The 18375-nt window shown below is 34.3% G+C and overlaps 1 protein-coding gene across 18 annotated transcripts in view; it reads right to left on the bottom strand.

The window, feature by feature from the left end:
- The window catches only part of LOC144364872 (uncharacterized), a 63456-nt gene extending 60267 nt beyond the window's left edge, over nucleotides 1–3189 (bottom strand). For 12 of the 18 annotated variants that reach the window (XR_013422980.1, XR_013422973.1, XR_013422978.1 and 9 more), the window contains exons 1-2: nucleotides 3104–3188; nucleotides 1203–1286 (exon numbers count right to left, since the gene is read on the bottom strand). Coding sequence is in view for 1 of the 18 variants with exons in the window: in XM_078014907.1 (XP_077871033.1) it covers nucleotides 3104–3150 (47 nt within the window). In the remaining 17 variants the exon portion in view is untranslated. The other 6 variants (XR_013422981.1, XR_013422983.1, XM_078014907.1 and 3 more) reach the window with 3 other exon arrangements.
- Between the last annotated feature and the right edge of the window lie 15186 nt (nucleotides 3190–18375).

Below are 18375 nucleotides of genomic sequence, written 5' to 3'. Positions count from 1 at the left end.
TGATTGACTTCAAAAAATATTCATCTGATGAAAAGTTTTACAGACTGAGTTCAAGAAGCTATTGTGCTTCACCATATCCATGGAATGTTTGCAATCACTACAGCTAATTAGTGTATAGGATATCTGAAAGAGCTTATTAGTTCAGGATGCTTTTCCAGTGGAACTTAATTGGTTTGAGTCTTGAATGGTGATCAGAGTCATTTCCTGATGAATTCTTTTGCATTTTCTATTACCTGTTCCAAATCCTATACAAAAGATTGGTAGATCTCAAAATCTAGCTCCTAGTTCAGCAGTTTTAGCATTACTAGGGAAATTTTTAAGCAATAAAAATTCTCAGGACCCAACTTAGAACTACTGAATCAGAAATGCTGAGTGTGGAGTCCTGGAATCTGCATTTTAAGAAGCCCTTCAGTTAATTCTAAAGGACACTGAAGTTGAAAGCTATTATATTTGGATTTGTAGTTATTTTAGAATAATAACTGGAGCCAGGGAGATTGCTGGAGATCACATAGTTGGTTAGTGACACAACTGAAATCCACAAAAGCCACTGACCCTGATGATGTAAAAATGAAATGTTGTTCTCTAGTATGTGATGATTCTACCCAAATACTTCCTCCTTGAAGTAGATCTTTGAGATGTAGGTTATACTGTGTTTGGGGCAGGAAATTAACTCAATATTTTTCTGAAATCACTCAAGCAGCAGATCAGGAATTATTTCTTGCCAGGGTATTTAACTCACCTTCATTAATAGTAAAGCCCAAAAATACAGGAAGAGAAAACAGGCTTTTATGGAGCACCTGTTATTTTACCTATGCTACATACCATCTCCCACATATCTGTGTTTGGTCCTCATAATATCCTATGTTGACAAAGACCCTGGGACCTCAAAAATTGAAATCATTTTTCCAAAGACAAATACCTAAGAAACAATTGAGTTATTAAAATAAATAACTTCTAAAATAATTTCTTTTTTGTTTACTATATTTCTATTATTTATTTATCTGTTTATTTCATACATGACAATAGTGGAATGCATTACATTCATAATTTCTAAAGATCAAGAGATAGCACTACGAACATTCTTCTTGGCAAACAGAAAGAGGTGGGAGTAATGAAATGATGCCTGAGTAGAAAAGCACTCCAATAACTTGGAGAAAAGACTTAAGATTTATTTGGTTCATCTCTTTATAGGTCATACCCACCAGGGGTTCCATCTTTATATTGCACCTGGGTCCAGATGTTCAATTGTGCTCTAGATTGTCCCATAAGATTGTATGCCAAGCATCCTGTGCAAATACATAAGAGCTGAAATTATGTTTCTTCCAAACTTGTTCCTTCCTTCCTAGGCCTTATTTTAGTAAATGGCAACTTCCTTTTCAACAGTACTAGAACCCAGGAGTCACCGTGACTCTTCTTTTTCTCATACTACCACATTCACATTTGTCACTGACCTTTTCAACTCTACTCTCTGTTGCATCTCAAAACACATTTTACTATCCATCTTAGTATCTTCACCAGAATTTGGGAGTAATTAACCACTTTCACCTTGAATTTTAGACTATTTTGCTAACTGATCCATTTTCTCTCACCTTCCTACAATCCTCCATGGGACATAAAAATATTTTTTTAAATCACATGATCCTCTGACCCCAGGGTCATCCCCACAAATTCCAAGCACCCTACACAGCTTATTCGCCCTTTTATGGTCCAGTTCCTCCTATTTTTTTCAGCCTTGATTCTCTGCTCTTCACCAATCTTATTGAGTTACGTGACAGTCATCAACACAACATGCTATTTCACACTTTTGTGCCTTGGCCACCCTGCCCGAAGGAGCTGCAGTTCATAGGTCCTAGGTAAATGGTCTGTTGCCCTCTGGGATAAATGGATACTAATCAAATACAGCATCAGGATCTCTTGAAGGATTCTTTGATAAAACATTAAGTCTCCAGATTGTTACAAACTGCAATCATTACTCAGAATAGAGGCTGCCTGAGTGCTAGTTCCTGTCTCTCTCTCTCTTTTTTTTTTCCTTTATTCCTAACTAGAAAGGTATTTGCAGCTGTGTCCTCAGCCATGGAACTAGTAATAGGTTTCTATAGCATCCAAGGACCTAAAAACCTTTCAGGATAGAAAATAAGCACCTGGCCTACTTTGAGTCAAGTACTCTTAATGCCTAAACTCTGAAGAAATACTTCACAAATTTTTATATGCATAGGATAAACCTTGTGTTGATCTGGAGTGAGGCTGAGATTCTGTATTTCTCTCAAGCTTCTGACTGGTACAATTTGAGCAGCAAGGTTCTAGTCTCTTCTACTTGTACTGCAGATGGAGCAATGTGTTTGAAATTCCCATAATTATTGTCTCTTTGAAAATCCCCTGGGTAACATCTTGATAGTCATCATAATTATCACTTTGTGAACATTTACTATGTGCCCAGGTATGCGCTTTGCCTGTATTTCATAATGTACCTAAAATTTTAAAAAATAACCATGTTGTCTTATTTCACAATATAACCTAAGATAGACTTTGACTAAAACATATATGAATCATTTTACTTTTCTGCTTCTGTCTGGAGCATAATATCTATTTAGGATATTGTATATATAAAACTAAACACAACTCTCCTTTATCTACTGAGGCTAAATCACAAGCGTAAGATCTTGTTTTGCTTCAGAAATGCCTTTTATCTACTGACCAGAGTCTCAGCATCAGATGCTGCCACTTGCCCGACTTGCTGGTTCCTGCCTCTTACAGCAGATGGTTTGGCTATTTTTGCCCCAGGGCTAAGACACTCTGATCCCAATGAAACACATTGTACTTGGATGGCATTTTATTTGAACTCAGACTGGCCTGAGGCTGAGTCCCCTCTTCATATGGCACACTGCACTCTTCATTTTTAGTGAAAACAGATTAGCTGCAATGTTTGTGCCCCAGTATAACAAAGATCACTGTAGAGATGAGTGCATTCTAGTTCCTGCTGTTTGTTTGAAAAGCATATGCAGACATGCCCAATATCTTTCTTAAGAGTTTCCAGAATGTTTCCTGGAAAAAAATCAAAGACCACCTGCAGTTACAGAGCCCTGGGGAAAAGCAATAAACTAACCTTGGTTCAGAGTGTCTTCTAGATTCATCTCCTGTCCCTTCGGCCATTCAACAGATATTTAGTAAGGTCTTAGGCTCTGTGAGAACTAAATCTCTCTGGATTTGGCTTATCTGTCAGTCCTCAGATCCTACCATACATGCTCAACCTTCTTATTATGCTCCAACAACAGGGAACCATCTGTTGTTCCCTGAGTGTTTCAGGTAATATTGTATCTCTTCCCTTGGTATGTGACCAGTTCCCCTCTGTGTGGACTGAATTTATCCATATTTTGTCCTGGGTAGCTTATTTCTTTTAATTTTTGTTATTTTTTAGCTAATGTAGTACTCAAGAAATGCTTGTGAAATTCTAATTGAATTGAAGGAACTAGCAGAAACTTAAGTAGCATCTAGTTCACTGTTGACTGAGCATGGTTTTTTTTTTTTGGTATTGTTTGTTTTTGAGATGCTGGAGATGGAGCTCAGGGTCTCATGCATGCTAGGCAGGTGCTCTACCACTGAACTGTACCTCAAATTCCAAGCACCTTTCAATAGCAAAAATCTCTAGGAGTTATTTAATTCAGCAGTCTAATTATACAAATATAATTATACAAATATAAAAATTTAGTGATTTGCTAAAACTCATAGTTGGCACAGTAAGGATTAGAATCCAATTCTAGTTCATCCTGATGTGCCACAAGTATTTGTTGAGCAAACAAACAATGCAGGATTACTTGTGGATCTATCTTATGAAAGACCTATCTTATGAAGCACCTCACATTCTCAGGGATTTGTAGCTGTAATATTATCTTTCCTTAAGAAGCAATGAGCACAATTCTCTTGTGTTCAATATTTTCTCATGTAACAAGAAGGTCATAACATTGATTGTGGTTTTATCTTGAATAAATAGTGCCATAAAGATATATCCCACTGTATAGAATGTGCCCTCTTAAAGAGGCAAAATTTATAAATCCATGAATATATAAATTATGAACAATATTTCCCCCCTTTCATTCAATGATGTGTGAATTTTCAGTTCTATTTATCACAGTATGGCAAGAACTTCCCCATACAGTAATCCCTGAATTGTGGGTATCTAGAGTAATGTCCCACTCATAGTTATTGACTGAGCGTTGGCAGAGCATGAAGACAAGGGTGGTGTTATGGTGTTAAAGAGCCATCCAAAGCAAGGTTTTCCCTTTCCTGAAAAAGGCAGGCATACAGAAGAGAAGAAAAGCTGAGAGGAAAGAAGCTTGCTTACACCACTTTTAAGCAGAGGATGTATGGAACAATTAAAAGATACCACAGGTCGATAATGTAGGGAAATCAGGAAACTATTTCTTAGTTCTAGAATCTCCAGTCATGTGCATAAAATGGCTCTCTGATTTTCAATTTTCCTCACATACAAAATAGAAAAATTTACAATAATAATTCCAAAAGATAGGAGAGTATATAAATAGGCTTTGCAATAAGTTCTGGGTACATACTATTTCATTTAACAGTCCAATCACCTCTGGTAGTTTATATTATTACCCCCTTTTACTCATGTATGCCAAAGATGTACTGAAGAGATAAGTCACATCTAGGTTGGTCTATGTGCCAAACCCACATTTTTAATCATTATGCTTTACTACCTCCAAAAGGATATAATTAAATGGAACTTGGAAATCAGCCTGAATAAATATTGAGAGACATAACAAAAACACTCCTTAATATTCTTCTGGGGAGGTAATAACTTCTTCTACTCAGTACACTAGGTTTGTACAAATTAATCAGGTCAAAGGCAGCCTCAGCAACTTAGCAAGGCCCTAAATAACTTAGCAAGACCCTGTCACAAAACAAAAAATAAAAAGGGCTGGGGATGTGGCTCAGGAGTTAAGAACTCCTGAATTCATTCCCTGTTTAAAAACAAAAAGCAAGCAAGCAAGCAAACAACAACAATAACAAAACAACAACAACAAATTATATCATACAAGCATAGTGAGTAAAATATAGAAATATGACAACCTACAGCTCCAGTCACCTGACTAACTCTGAGACAGAAGTGACTTCAATCTCTAGCAACAGGGCTTGCCCTGAACAAGTGCAGCTTTCAAATGTGCACTTTATATTCTGTAATTCCCAAGTGTATATCAGAAATCAAGACCATCTATATTGTTCTACTCCATTATAAAGATGGCAAGATAAGCCTGTGGGGTGTATCTGTGTGTGTGTGTGTTTGTGTTGTGTGTGTGTGTGTGTGTGTGTGTGTGTGTATCTATCAGATACTAATGGTAAATATTGAAGCAGAAAGGGCATTAATATTGGTTGAGCCAAAGCTTTAGAAAAAAGGGAACAGCCTGAGATTATCTTGGGTTTTAAACATTTATACAAGAATCAATTTCTTCCTTTTTCCTAGAAATCCTTGACCAAATTATAGATGTTGCCCAATTATATGATAGGTGCAAAAAGAAGGGGGGAAAAGTCAAAACATAAATTGGGAGATGGATTCTTGGCTTTAATGTAATCATGGTTAAAAAATGTCTTTTCTCTAGATTCAATTTCCATTTTTAAAAAAAGGGAGTTAGACTAGAATATTTCTAAAGCCCATTCCATTTGTACTAAAAGTAGGTGCTACATTCCGGTATTAAACAAATGCATGGCTAAATCTATGAATGCTAAAGGTTGCTCAGGTACAGCTTTTATTGACTCATTTATTAAAAAAAAACTTATTGAGAGCTTCCTATATGCTAAAAGCTAAAAGCTTTCTTATATTATCTGTTTACATCAGAGAACAAAGCAACATACGCTTCATTTCATGTAACTGATTTTTATGTTTAAGTAATACAAAGAAATAAGACTCTATGTGTATTACTTTTGGGAATCAAAGTGAATCAAATAAATAAGATGCCTTCTAAGGTATCTGGAACATTCTATTTCAGGAAACTGGTTTTAGGCATACTGTTTCTCAACTGATCAATGCCAAATTAAGAGAATCAAGCTGTAACATGTACCTTTCTCGGGAACAAAAACTGGTTTTTAGTTTCCTTAGGTCAGTAGTGTTTGAACCAGGGTAAGCCATGGGGCCCACTATCTTGCTTGCAGTGACTTCCTTGTCTACTGGCTTTCGTTTGGTGTCAATTCCACCCAGCTCACCCCAGAACCTTCCTTTTATGCACTGTTATAACTTTGGTCAATTGTTTTCTTGAAAATTTAGAAGTTCTGCTTTAACATGGTCTTGTTAACACCACTTTTGATTACCCAAGGAAATCATTCACCACAGTCACTAGCTATCACTTACAAAGGGTAACTCTTCATAGTAAAGCAAGAAAACACACTGTCTCCAAGGATCATAAAAGCAGCACTGGTGAAGGAAATGCCAAGAACTTGGTTGAGTCAGATTTATCACATTACTGTCTACGTAACTGCAGGCTTACTCATCTTTTAAGCTCCTCCAAGTTTTCAACTATAAAATGGTAATCTATAAATGCTTTACCAGCCCTCACAAGTCTTATATAAAGACCAAAAACTCAAAATGTAGTTGTTAGTAAATATAAATGATGTTATTTCTCTGATTAGTATATTTGAAAATATATTCAGATAAATTGAAAATAATAAAATGTCATGGCTTAGAAAAAAATTGAAACTTGGAAGCTGTGAGAAGGTAGCCAATCTTTTTCTCTCTGATCCAAAGAAATAATAAAACAACAGGAAATAGCACTATGATGCGGTGAGCAGGGTGATGACATCATTTGTAGAGCTAAGCTTATGAAGTAGAAAGAGGAAGCCGCGACACCTGTAACCAAGAAAATATGAACTAGCTATTTTGTTGTATAAAGTGCCATTTTTAAAATACAGCAATCCACCCCTTCCTTTAGCTTCTTTCATTTTTCCACCCAAGCATTTCTCTTTTTGATATCCTAGGTTCTCCAGGTCTTTTCTCAGATATTCTTTGTGTTCATTTTATTGTTCACTTCTTTTTGTGTGTTTGTTTTCCTATAAAATTCTAAGTAGATATTAAGCCAGATTATGCATAAGATAAATACTTTAAAAGGTATATCCAATCTATAATTAATTAGCCAATAAACGTCAGTGGAAACTTAAGAAGAGGGAGAGGAATGTATTTATTAGAAATTCTCTCTGAGATTGTCAGGGGCTGTTGAATTGAATGCCCCTTTATTGCAACTTAAATTGAAAGGAAGGGGTTTGAGGTAAAGTAGAATATCTCTCCCTATGCCTTTTCTAATGTCTTCTCCCTGGAAAGGAGCATGAAAGTACACCCTACACTACGTTCAGGGATGCTATCAAATATCAGCAGGATTATCTTCTGTCTGGAAGCTATTTCTCTGACCTTGCCAGTCTCCAGCGGCCTCCTGCATTCCTTGGCTTGTGGCCCCTTTCTCAAATCACTCTGACCTTTGCTTCTGTCATCAGACTTCTTTCTCTCATTCTGAACCACCTCCGCTTTATTGTATACAGACCCGTGTGATGATGTTGGACCTACTAAATAATTCAGGTTAATGATCTCATCTCAAGAGCCTTAACCTAATCACATCTGCTAATACCTTTTGCCATGCGTGGCAACAAATTTACAGATCCCAGAGATTCAGAGGTGGACACCCTTATTGGTCCTGTTATGCTCACTATGCCATTCTGGAGTGAAAAAAACCTGGATTATACCCCGAATCTACCTAATGTACTAACTGGAGGATATTAGACAAGTTGTCACAGCAAAAACCTACCTCCAAATCTATAAAATGGGGATCATAATTATATCTACCTTGTTGGATAGCTGTAGAATCAAATAAGCAGCAAAGCTAGTTGGATAATACCTAATGTAAAGGTGGCATATTATTTGCTAAATTAATATTTCTCAAATTTGAATGACCAATGATGCCTTTTGAGATAAACATAATGTCTCTTAAGCATTAATAAAATGCTTAAATTGTATTATTTAAAAAATAGGAACAATGTAAAACTGGTTAAATTCCCTTTGCTTGTAGCTCTTATACAAATATACAAAGCAAATTTAAATAGCAAATTAATGGAAATAATCACTGCTTACAAACTGAATGCATAGTTGCTACTGTGCCAATGATGCTTCCCAGTTAGACCTTATTTACTGCAGTGTGTTACGCCCCAAATCTCCCTTTACCTTTTCAGTATTCAAACTTCCAGGAAACCTTCAAAAGTGAGATGGAGAGCAATCATTTAGGTTTCACACATTGGAAGCCTTGTCATAAAAACAAAGTCAAACACAAATGCTTGGCAGTATGCAACTCTGAGAATATACACCACAGTGCTTCCCAGTAGAGTAGCCCCTAGTTACATAGGCATATTTAAGTTAAAATATCAACAGAAAATAAAATAAAATGAGAATTATATTAGTCCCATTTAAAAACTTAATATCCACATGTGGCTGTATCTACATTACTGGATGGTGTAAGATAGGACAATTTCATTATTGCGGAAAGTTCTATTGAAAGACATTGGTTTAGAATATACTTATATTTAGTTCATTATCATAGTTAAAACACAAAAATTTTGAAGTGTCTTAGATAATTTTGAATTCTTAGAAGACATCTGGGAATCCTCAGGATTTGAAGAACTGCTATCTAAGAAATATTGTGGGATGGAGGTACGTGTCACTCAATGGTAGAGCACTTGCCTAGGTGCACTCAATCCTGTGCATCCCATATCCAGTGATGAAAGAGAGGAGGGAAATAAAGAAAGGAGTTATGTCTATGTTTGAATTTCGTTTTTCCTGATGTTTAGTGCTGAATAAACACTTGTTGAAAAAACAAACTGTCAATTTAAAAAGAACACTGAACACTCTAGTGTGTGTGTGTGTGTGTGTGTGTGTGTGTGTGTGTGTGTGTTTTAAAACTAAAAATTTCTGTGATGGAATAAACATGCTAGGAATCAGAAATAAAACATATAATATAAAATTACTAAACGTAAATTAATGTATTAAAACAAATCCTTTTCAAATAGCCTGTTACTCCTGCACTGTGCTTGTAACAAATAATAGTAAACTTGAAATGAATGTTCTGCCCTCTTGAGTAACTGAGTTAACCTCTCCAATCTCTGCTCTTCTAACTTGTGACCTTATGCATCATAATATTGCTAAAAGAGACAACAAAATAAATTTGGAAACAAATCAAATTTTAATTATTGGTATGCTATGAATAGTGACTAGCAATTATTAGGTTAAGATTATTTTATTATTCTTACTGAACAGACACTGTCACAACAACAAATATTTTGGAATGTAGGTGCAAACACCTGCTTATTACTGAGACTAATGTCTTTATATATTTACTAAATTCACTATCCAGAATAAATTTATTTCTACAAGGCTATATATAAATCAAAATTTTAAATATCAAATCCCTTTCATTAAAATAGAGCATTTACTATGTACAGGAAACTGAATTCTTTTTGTTGTGATACTTGTTTTTACACAGGGAACTTGTTATGCAATTTGAAAAATTATCTTTTTGATGTTTGTATTGTAAACTTATGGTTAAAAATTGTGTATTCCTATATTGATAATAGTCTAAACATTTCACCTTTATCTTATCATATAAGCTTCACATGTTGGCATTTTAAAATCTTTCTTTAATAGATGAAACTCTGAGAGATTATTGATGTCCATGCTGGAGAAATGAAATAAGCTTATCGATGATGAAATAGATGCATGTATCCTACTTTATGGAAAATAATGGTTTTCATTAGTTGTCTGTTTGATTTACAGAAGTTACAGCTTTTATTGGAAGTCCAATAAATGTGCCTGGTGAAATACAATGCAATACTTATATTACTCTCGAGAATACCCTAATATAATATATTTGTACTTCTCTGAATCAGAAGGGAACAGTCGAAAACTGTATGCTATCAAAATGCAAATGTAACATCATTTTGCCAGGAACCTACTCTCTCCAGCAGGAAATATAGACTACAATAATTTAATTCATGCTAGAAAACGATGCTTTCCATTAGCACAGATTTACTTTCAAAAACAGAGTAAAGCGTTGATTTAGAAGTAACCTTGGTCCTCACCTATTGAAATATCCAGTTTTCCTTATTTGGAGTGCAAGTATTTCTAAACATTAGATAAGAAATAGCTCTGTGTCATCTAACCACATCATTTCTGGCCAGCCCACTCTTTCAAGTACCTTGAAAGCGTTGTGAAGGGAGCATGACTATAGCCAATAAAACAGGGAATATATAAATATTTTCGAGAACCATGACTCATAAAGAGCTGGCATGCATTTCACTTATCTTAGAGCCTGGAGTAATACTAATGTCCTTGAGCAGTGATCTCTTTAAACAGATGACTGACAGCTTTGGGGATTTAAACAGCCTATGACTTCACAAAGTCTGTTTCTCTTCTTTATCACCTTCTTCTGAAGATATAATTTAAATGAACTTCTTTGAACCTTTCATAATTTCATACCTGCTTACTTTTTCATGTGCTGACTCTCTTAATGAAGTTCTCACCCCTCTCTTACTCATTCCCCTTTTTTATATCAAACTAACTTATATTATTCTTTTTCTTTTTAAAGCCTGACCATCTCTGTGAAGCTTTGTTGAACATGGAAAATAAATAAAACTGGTTTACTAGTTTTTTCTTCAGGTACATCAGTTTTCTCAAAGATTTGTAAGACAATTTTTTTTTTTTTACCAAGTACTAGGGATTGAACCCAGGGGTGCCTCTACCACTGAGCTACACCTCCAACACTTTTAAAAAATATTTTATTTTAAAACAGGGTCTTCCTAAGTTGCTTAGGACCTAGACTGACTGCTGCCTTGAACTTGTGATCCTCCTGCCTCAGCTGGCATCTCTGGGGTTATAGGTATGTGCCACTGGGCCTGGCTAAGAAAATGGTTTTATTGTCTACAGTTACTATATCCATCATCTATGTTAGTAAGTAATTACATACTAGGGATTCTCAAATATTTACCAGAAGCTTCTCATTTTTAACAAATGCCAGAAATTGACTCTCTGTAGCATTAATGTAAACGGTTAAAGTCTGTACTGTTTTATTTGCGTAAGTCATTGATTTAGTAAGCCAATATTGTGATGGTTTAGACTTTTCCGTTTGAGCAGGGTAGTCAATAAGAGAAAAATATTTTTAGAAATAACTTAAACACAGTTATAAGGTCTTTTAATGGTTACAGTAATTAGTTAGTCAGTCTTAAAACAAGTATAAAATTCAGGAAATTTTTCTAAGACACAAATAAAATAAGTAAAAATTATTTTTAAATTATTTTAAAATTATCTCCTGCATGCAAATGCTTCATTCATATATGCATGGTGCTCTAAGTTGCTAAAATAGGAAACAGCTATTTGAACTATGCCATTAATACTCCCACTTGCACAAACTCGAATTCTGATTTATTCCTACACATTAATAATATTGAGATATTCTAAATCAAAGATTTAATTATACATTCCAAACAAGGCAATAAATTCATGAGAATACTTAAAATTGTCATAAATAATTAAAGCTAAAATTTATTCTTCAAAATGAATACACCAAGTAAATTGTGGTGCTGTGATTATGGTTTAATAACATAGAGTCTTTTAATTACTCATTTGCTAATCAAAGAAATGCAGTCTTTGATAGGGTATCCCTAAGTTATACTCTATTTCCTTATTTTAATAATATGGGATTTTTAATGAAATATTATTTAAAATGATGTTAATATCAACAGAGATTTATCAATTATTTATTGGCAGCATGTCAAACAGAAATTTCATTACTCAACTTCAACAAACTGTTTTCTAGACTAAATTAGTTAAATATTCTGAGCAAAAGGCATTGTACCAAGTTTAACTAATGGCTTAAAGATATTCCTAGTTTCATAGTACAGAATCTATTCCCATTGCTTCAAATATCCCCTAATGAGTCTTTTCTCCTTTCTGAAGTGCTATTAAATCCCATGACACCTCTCAGTTCTCTTTTATTTATTCATTTATACATTTATACATTCATTCCATAATTATGGAGAGTTACTATTTGCTTGATGATATGTTAGGAATAGAACATGTTATCTGTTCTTAAGTGTTTATATGATGCTTCAGTCTGTTTCTGTTGTTATAGCAAAATACCTGAGACTGGTACATTATAAAGGTAAGAGATTTATTTAACTCACAATTCCACAGGTCCAAGAGCATGGCATCATCATGTGCTCAGTTTCTGATAAAAGTTTTGTGATGATATAATTCATGACTTCTAAAGTGGGAAGAGGAAGTAGGCATAAGTGGAAGAACATGCATGTGCAAGAGAAAATAGGAGATGTCAGGCTTGATTTATGAGAATTCATTCTTACAGTGACCAATCCAGCCCCATAAGAGCAAGAAATTACTTCCTCAGGAAAAGCATTAATCCCTCTTAAAGAACCTGTTAATAGTTGGATTGGGAACCAAGCCCCAACATGAATTTTGGTGGGAACAAACAATATTCAAACCACAGAACATGACAAATAAATGGGTTATATTAGGTGTCCTTACAGAGTAACAACTTCAGGTAAGGTCGGCTTTATCTGTGAATTCCCATCCCAGAACCCAGGTTAACAATAGATATAGACTCAAGAATTGACATTCGAATAGCAGAGAAAAAAAGAACCTGAACTAATTGTGCAGCTTTTTAACATTCCTGATGTGACACACAGATGATTCTCAGTGTTGACAGTAGTAAGTTTCTCTTAAAAATAGAATATAATGCATTAAAGACATTATGAACAACTCAAATGGAAAACTAACATCTTCCCATAAAAATTGTCACATTCCCAGAGTTTCTTGCCTAAGCCAATGGCATTGAATGTAAGTTCATTAAAAAACATTACCCTAAGTACATGTATGAAGACACAAATGGTGTGAAAATACTTGGTGTACAACAAATGACTTGAAACATTGTGCTCTATATGTGTAATATGGAATGAATAGCATTTTACCATCATGTATATAACAAAGTAGAATAAATAATTTAATAAAGAAAAGAAACTTTGAGAAGGAAGGAAAAAACAAGAAAGCAATTGATTCAAATGCATTTGAAATAATAACTACTTTAAGGAAAATGTAATATTTTAAATATAGCCATTCAATTTTATATGAGACTAAGAAGTAAGAGGATTGTGAATATGTAAGTTGAATAAAATATTTTAATCAACCAATTGGAACATTAAGTTTCTTAATTTAATTCATCAATTTGAATTTGGCTACTGAGTACATGGAGAAATTCTGTTTGGGAGACTTTTACTCCTGTCCATAAAGGATCATGCATATAATTGTACACATTGAAAATGAAAAAAAAATATTTGCCTCAATTTACCTCAAAATTATTTTAAAAAGAACCCTTACCTACACAGACATTTTAAGTTATGATAATTAGTATAAGTTTTATGAGATAGTTTTTTGATTGCTAGTATTACTGCTGTCTAAATTGAGTAGATAGGAGTGAAGTAACAGAACCCATGACATTAAAGGTCCAAAAGGATTGACTCAGTTTCTCTCTACTTCCAAATCAAAATACTGCCTCAAGAGTTGACTGCCAAGTTTGCTGATTATACTGTAAGAAAATCATTATGGCTACTTAGCAATAAGACCTACACGGTTCTTGGCCATCTGTCAGAGGGCAGAGAGAAGGAATTCCACCCTACAAACAGATTTTTTACTGTTTCTGCCTCAGCAGAGCTAATAATGTCCATTATTTAAGAAATTTAATCAGGATTTGCTTTCACCGCAAAGAGCCATGTGATAATGAGTTTACAGAGGTGGGAAGATAGAATGCTCACCAGCCTCTCCCTGCCAATGCAGAGTATCCATATTCATGAGGAACATAAAAAATGTTGGCACTCACCAAAAAGCTGTTTTAGTTTAGGCTAGTTTGATAAATAAGCTTTTGGACACTCACAGAGCACTGAATTTTCAAATACTTTAAAAGGGCAAAGTTCAGGCATAGAGTTTGTTGACAGTTACATTAAATGATGTTGATCAGATGAAACATTATGCTTACATTACCAGGTTAAAAATGTACTGTAGCATCTTCTGGACATAGGACAAAGTTGATTTTTAAAAATTATATTGAGTTAAAATTTAATTATCACAAGGTTATTATGTGTTTCTCAGGCTACGTACGGTAAATAATAAATGTTTTAATTCCAAATTGCCACAGTAAAATGCATTATTAGAAATCAAACAAGAAACAGGCATGTAAAATAAAAATTCATCTTTTTTAGTATCATATTCCACATAAATAAAATTGCTCTGTTATTCTACTATAAAAATGTTAAAAGCTTATTCTTAATTTTAGTACTATCTGGTCATAAATAAATAATACAGTATTCTGGACAGGTACCAGTTCACAAAACACAATTTGATTAAATACTTGTATTTTTCCAAAAATAAGTTCAATAAGCTTGTCATATTTGTAATTAAACAGCACAGTCCTTACCAATTTTTCATTCCATTTTCTCAAATTTAACCACCTTCAATTCTGTAAGCATTTTCTTCTGACATTTACCTCTTCAAATTGAAATAACATGCCTACATTGCTATTTCTTGATTTCTTTTAATGTTAATTTCAAATGACTTCATGCCTTGGGGTATGAGTTCTTAGGGCAGTTACATGCCCCACTCATGCAGATACCATATTCTTCCCATAGCCTCCCAGGGAAGGTCTATCAGAATTTTAAACACTTATATTAATCATTTAAATGTAAGATTTTGACTGATATACTGAACTAAGGATAAAGAAATGATAAATAACTGGTGGCAGAAATAAAAATGGAAATTTAATACTTTATCTGGTAACAATTCAATTATTTTCCCAAATAGTTCTGTATATTCAATACAAGACTAATTTAGAAACTGGCATTTTAACGAGAACTAATAAAATAAAAATGAATATACAATAGAATAAGATACTTTAAAGACGAACATAATGAAAATATATGCTCTAGGCATTTTAAGATTTATTTTTAACATAGTAAAAAAAGTGCATTGTAGCAATGACATACAAATACAACAATGGAATATAACAGAGGGGATACAAACAGACCTACTCAAATATTGACCTCTGCTTTCTTGTTTTGAAATAAATGATACTGTGGAGCAATTGCAATGAAATTATCTTTAATAAATGTTGCTAAAACAATTATAATTCTTATAAAAAAGTTTTTTAACTAGGCCTATAACTTATGTAATACAATAGACCCCTTTGCAGGTGAATTTAAAATCTAAAAAGGAAAGACAAGCATAGCAAATCTATATAATACTATAGAAAAGTGAAAGTGGGGGAGTGCTGAGGAATGATATTGGTCAAATCATGTTGTTATAAAGTGTGCATGTATGCATATGAAACAAAAATCTCACCATTATGTGCAACTATACTGCACCAATTTTAAAAATACGGAAAAAATTAAAACATTTTACTGACCTTAGAGTATATGGAAATTTCACCAGTGGAACTTACCAAAAAGGAAAGGACTGATAAATCTGAATACATAAGTTTTAGTGCTTTTCATAATTATTTTTAAAAACCTATAGTGAAAAAAGCATCTTTTTGTACACTAACTTGATTTAAAAATTGGGCAAATGACCTGAGTAAAGGTATCCTAAAAGAAAATATGTATTCAAATGACCACTAAACATGCAAACATCTTGATTTTCCTCAGCCATCAGTGAACTGCGTATCAAAATTACAATGAGCTGCCATTACATGTGCATCAGATTGGTTAAAATAAATAATGATGCCTAGTGTTTACAAGAATAAATAGATATGCAAAAGAAAAACTTTCATAATTACTTGACAAAGTGTAAATTTAGGCAACCACTTTGGAAAACCTGGCGTCAGTATTTGCAACAGAATATGCACATATTTATGAGACAGCCATTATGCTCCTGGATATTTACTCCACAGAGTCTATACTTGTGTTATAGAATCAAAACACACACACACACACACACACACACACACACACACGAAGGTGCATGTTCAGCCTCAAATTCTACATACGTCTGCTTCTACTTTGTGCTATGTATTGGGCCATCAATGCCAAAGTTTTTTCTCTCAGTGTCTCGACTCCATCCTCAACTGTCAGCAGTCTTTCCAGGTCTGTGCCTCACAGGGGACTCTCCCACACTTTTCCCCTTAGTAGCGGTGGATTGCTTGTCACTCAGTGCTGGGCTCATGATGGGAAATGGGAGGGGTGGATTTAGTGCTGCCGGTCCACTTCCAGTGGTCAGCAGGCCCTGTGGGCCATAGGCAGTAGTTTTCATGCTGTTCAAGTTTCTCCTGCCTTCCAGCTGTGGCAGCTCAAGAGCCAGCAGTATCCCCCACCTGCCCCCTAGTAACCAGAACTTTGTTTTGGATTAGTGTAGGATCCTGGGCCTCAAGGTATTTCTGTCACTTCCTCAAGGACACAAGGCTTATATTTCTCTTCCCCCCTCAGGATCTTTGCCTGAATCTGGGGTGGAACATCTTCCCACCCTCCACACTAAGGCTTTCACTTCCTGTGATTGAAGAGCCCCAGGGAAATATGCAATGTGTTTGGCTTGTTCCCTAGCACCAATGGATCACTACCTGCACACTTGAATCTCTGTCAGACTCTCCAGTGTCACATCTGCTCCCAGTATTTCTTCCATGAGGATGTGACTGTTGTAATCTCTTCAGCAGACAAAAAAAATAATAGTAATGAATTTTTGGTATCGATAATAATGAACTTTAAAAATCAATAACACAGCATCTTGAGAGGCAGTGTTATTAGATATTTGAGAAGTGATCAATAAACATGGTTAAAACAAAACTGGAATTAGTACAGGAAACATAATAAATTGGTAACAATTCTGCTGAAGTTGTCAGTACCCTCTAGTGGAAATACACTATAATAGCATAGACTTTTTTCAAATATTTTTCATAGATGTATTATCAGTCATTGAAACTTGGCAGGTACAAAAACTAACATTTTAGATAGTAATAAACAGTGTAGTATCTCATTTCATTATGTTAAATAAATGTATGATCTTTAATTTGTTCTCTCACTTGGAAAAGCAATCCAAAATAAAATGAGAGCAGAAGGGAAAGTTGTCAGAAAGAACTGGAACAACAGATCAGATAATCCCCCTACAATGTCTCAGCTTTGCCTTGTGGAAATGAAATCTACATGTGGGTTGCTCAATTTAAATCTTATTAGTGAAAAGTCAGATGATCTCTGTTCTCACTAAATTTATTTATTTTTATTTGTTTTAATTAGTTACACATGACAGAACAATGATCTTGACATATCACACATTTGAATCAGATGGGATATAATTTCTCATTTTTCTGAGTGTACAGGTTGCAGAATCACATTGGTCATGCAGTCACGTATATACCCACAGCAATAATAATGTCTATTTTATTCTGCTGTCCTTCCATTCCCCCTAACCCTCCCTTCCCCTCCCATCACTTCCCTCTACCCAATCTAATGTGACCCACTTCTCACTAAATTTATATCGTACAAATATTTAATGAGTAATATTTTGAATGTATGTCAAACTTAACTGGTGTAGGGGATCAAATTTTTAACCTAAGGATATCCACATGTTTTACTCTGCCTTGAAATCAGAAGGAGAATAATCCTTCTTGGTATTTCACATAGATTTGGTTGGATAAGTATTGATTTTCAGTAATAACAATTGTATCATAGATTTCAATATAACTCTGAAATTTTAAAATTAGTAAAATAATATTACTATGTCTATTAAAATCTGAAATTATTTATAAATTAAATCAGTGTCTTCCCTTCTCACTTTTTACTTTAGTTGATTTAATGGTACTGCAATTTCATCATTACAATAGCTCAATTCATTCAATAACTCATTTAAGATATTCTTAAATTTTACATACTTTAAGGGCAAATGATGGCATGAAGATTATCCCTGGGATGCTTTTCTCATAAGTGGCAGAATTGCTGTGAGACTCCTGTGGTTCAGCTACTTGTCTTTATAAAACAGTTACTCTTTATATAGAGATTTTTTTAATAGATCTGTCTGAATATATATGGTAGAAAAATATTAAACAGTACTTAAATTACTCCTCTGTACCTGCTAAGGATAAAATGGTCTATTTGTGGCTTGGCAATGCAGTTTGTGTTTCTTAGTAAAGGCTAGAGAGGAAGAATTGGAGAAGCCAAATTCCTCCATGTGAGGGGGAAAAAAAGATGAAAAAGAACTCAGAAAGGATACTAAAGAGGGGGACAAATCAGCACAGGTTTTCAGAAAAGTAAGGACAATTTGAAGGTCTGTGTGTTCTCAAACTTTAGCATGCA

This window comes from Ictidomys tridecemlineatus, chromosome 6, assembly GCF_052094955.1.
Source record: "Ictidomys tridecemlineatus isolate mIctTri1 chromosome 6, mIctTri1.hap1, whole genome shotgun sequence".
Classification (NCBI taxonomy): Eukaryota; Metazoa; Chordata; class Mammalia; order Rodentia; family Sciuridae; genus Ictidomys; species Ictidomys tridecemlineatus.
This window is presented reverse-complemented; position numbering and strand designations above follow the sequence as displayed.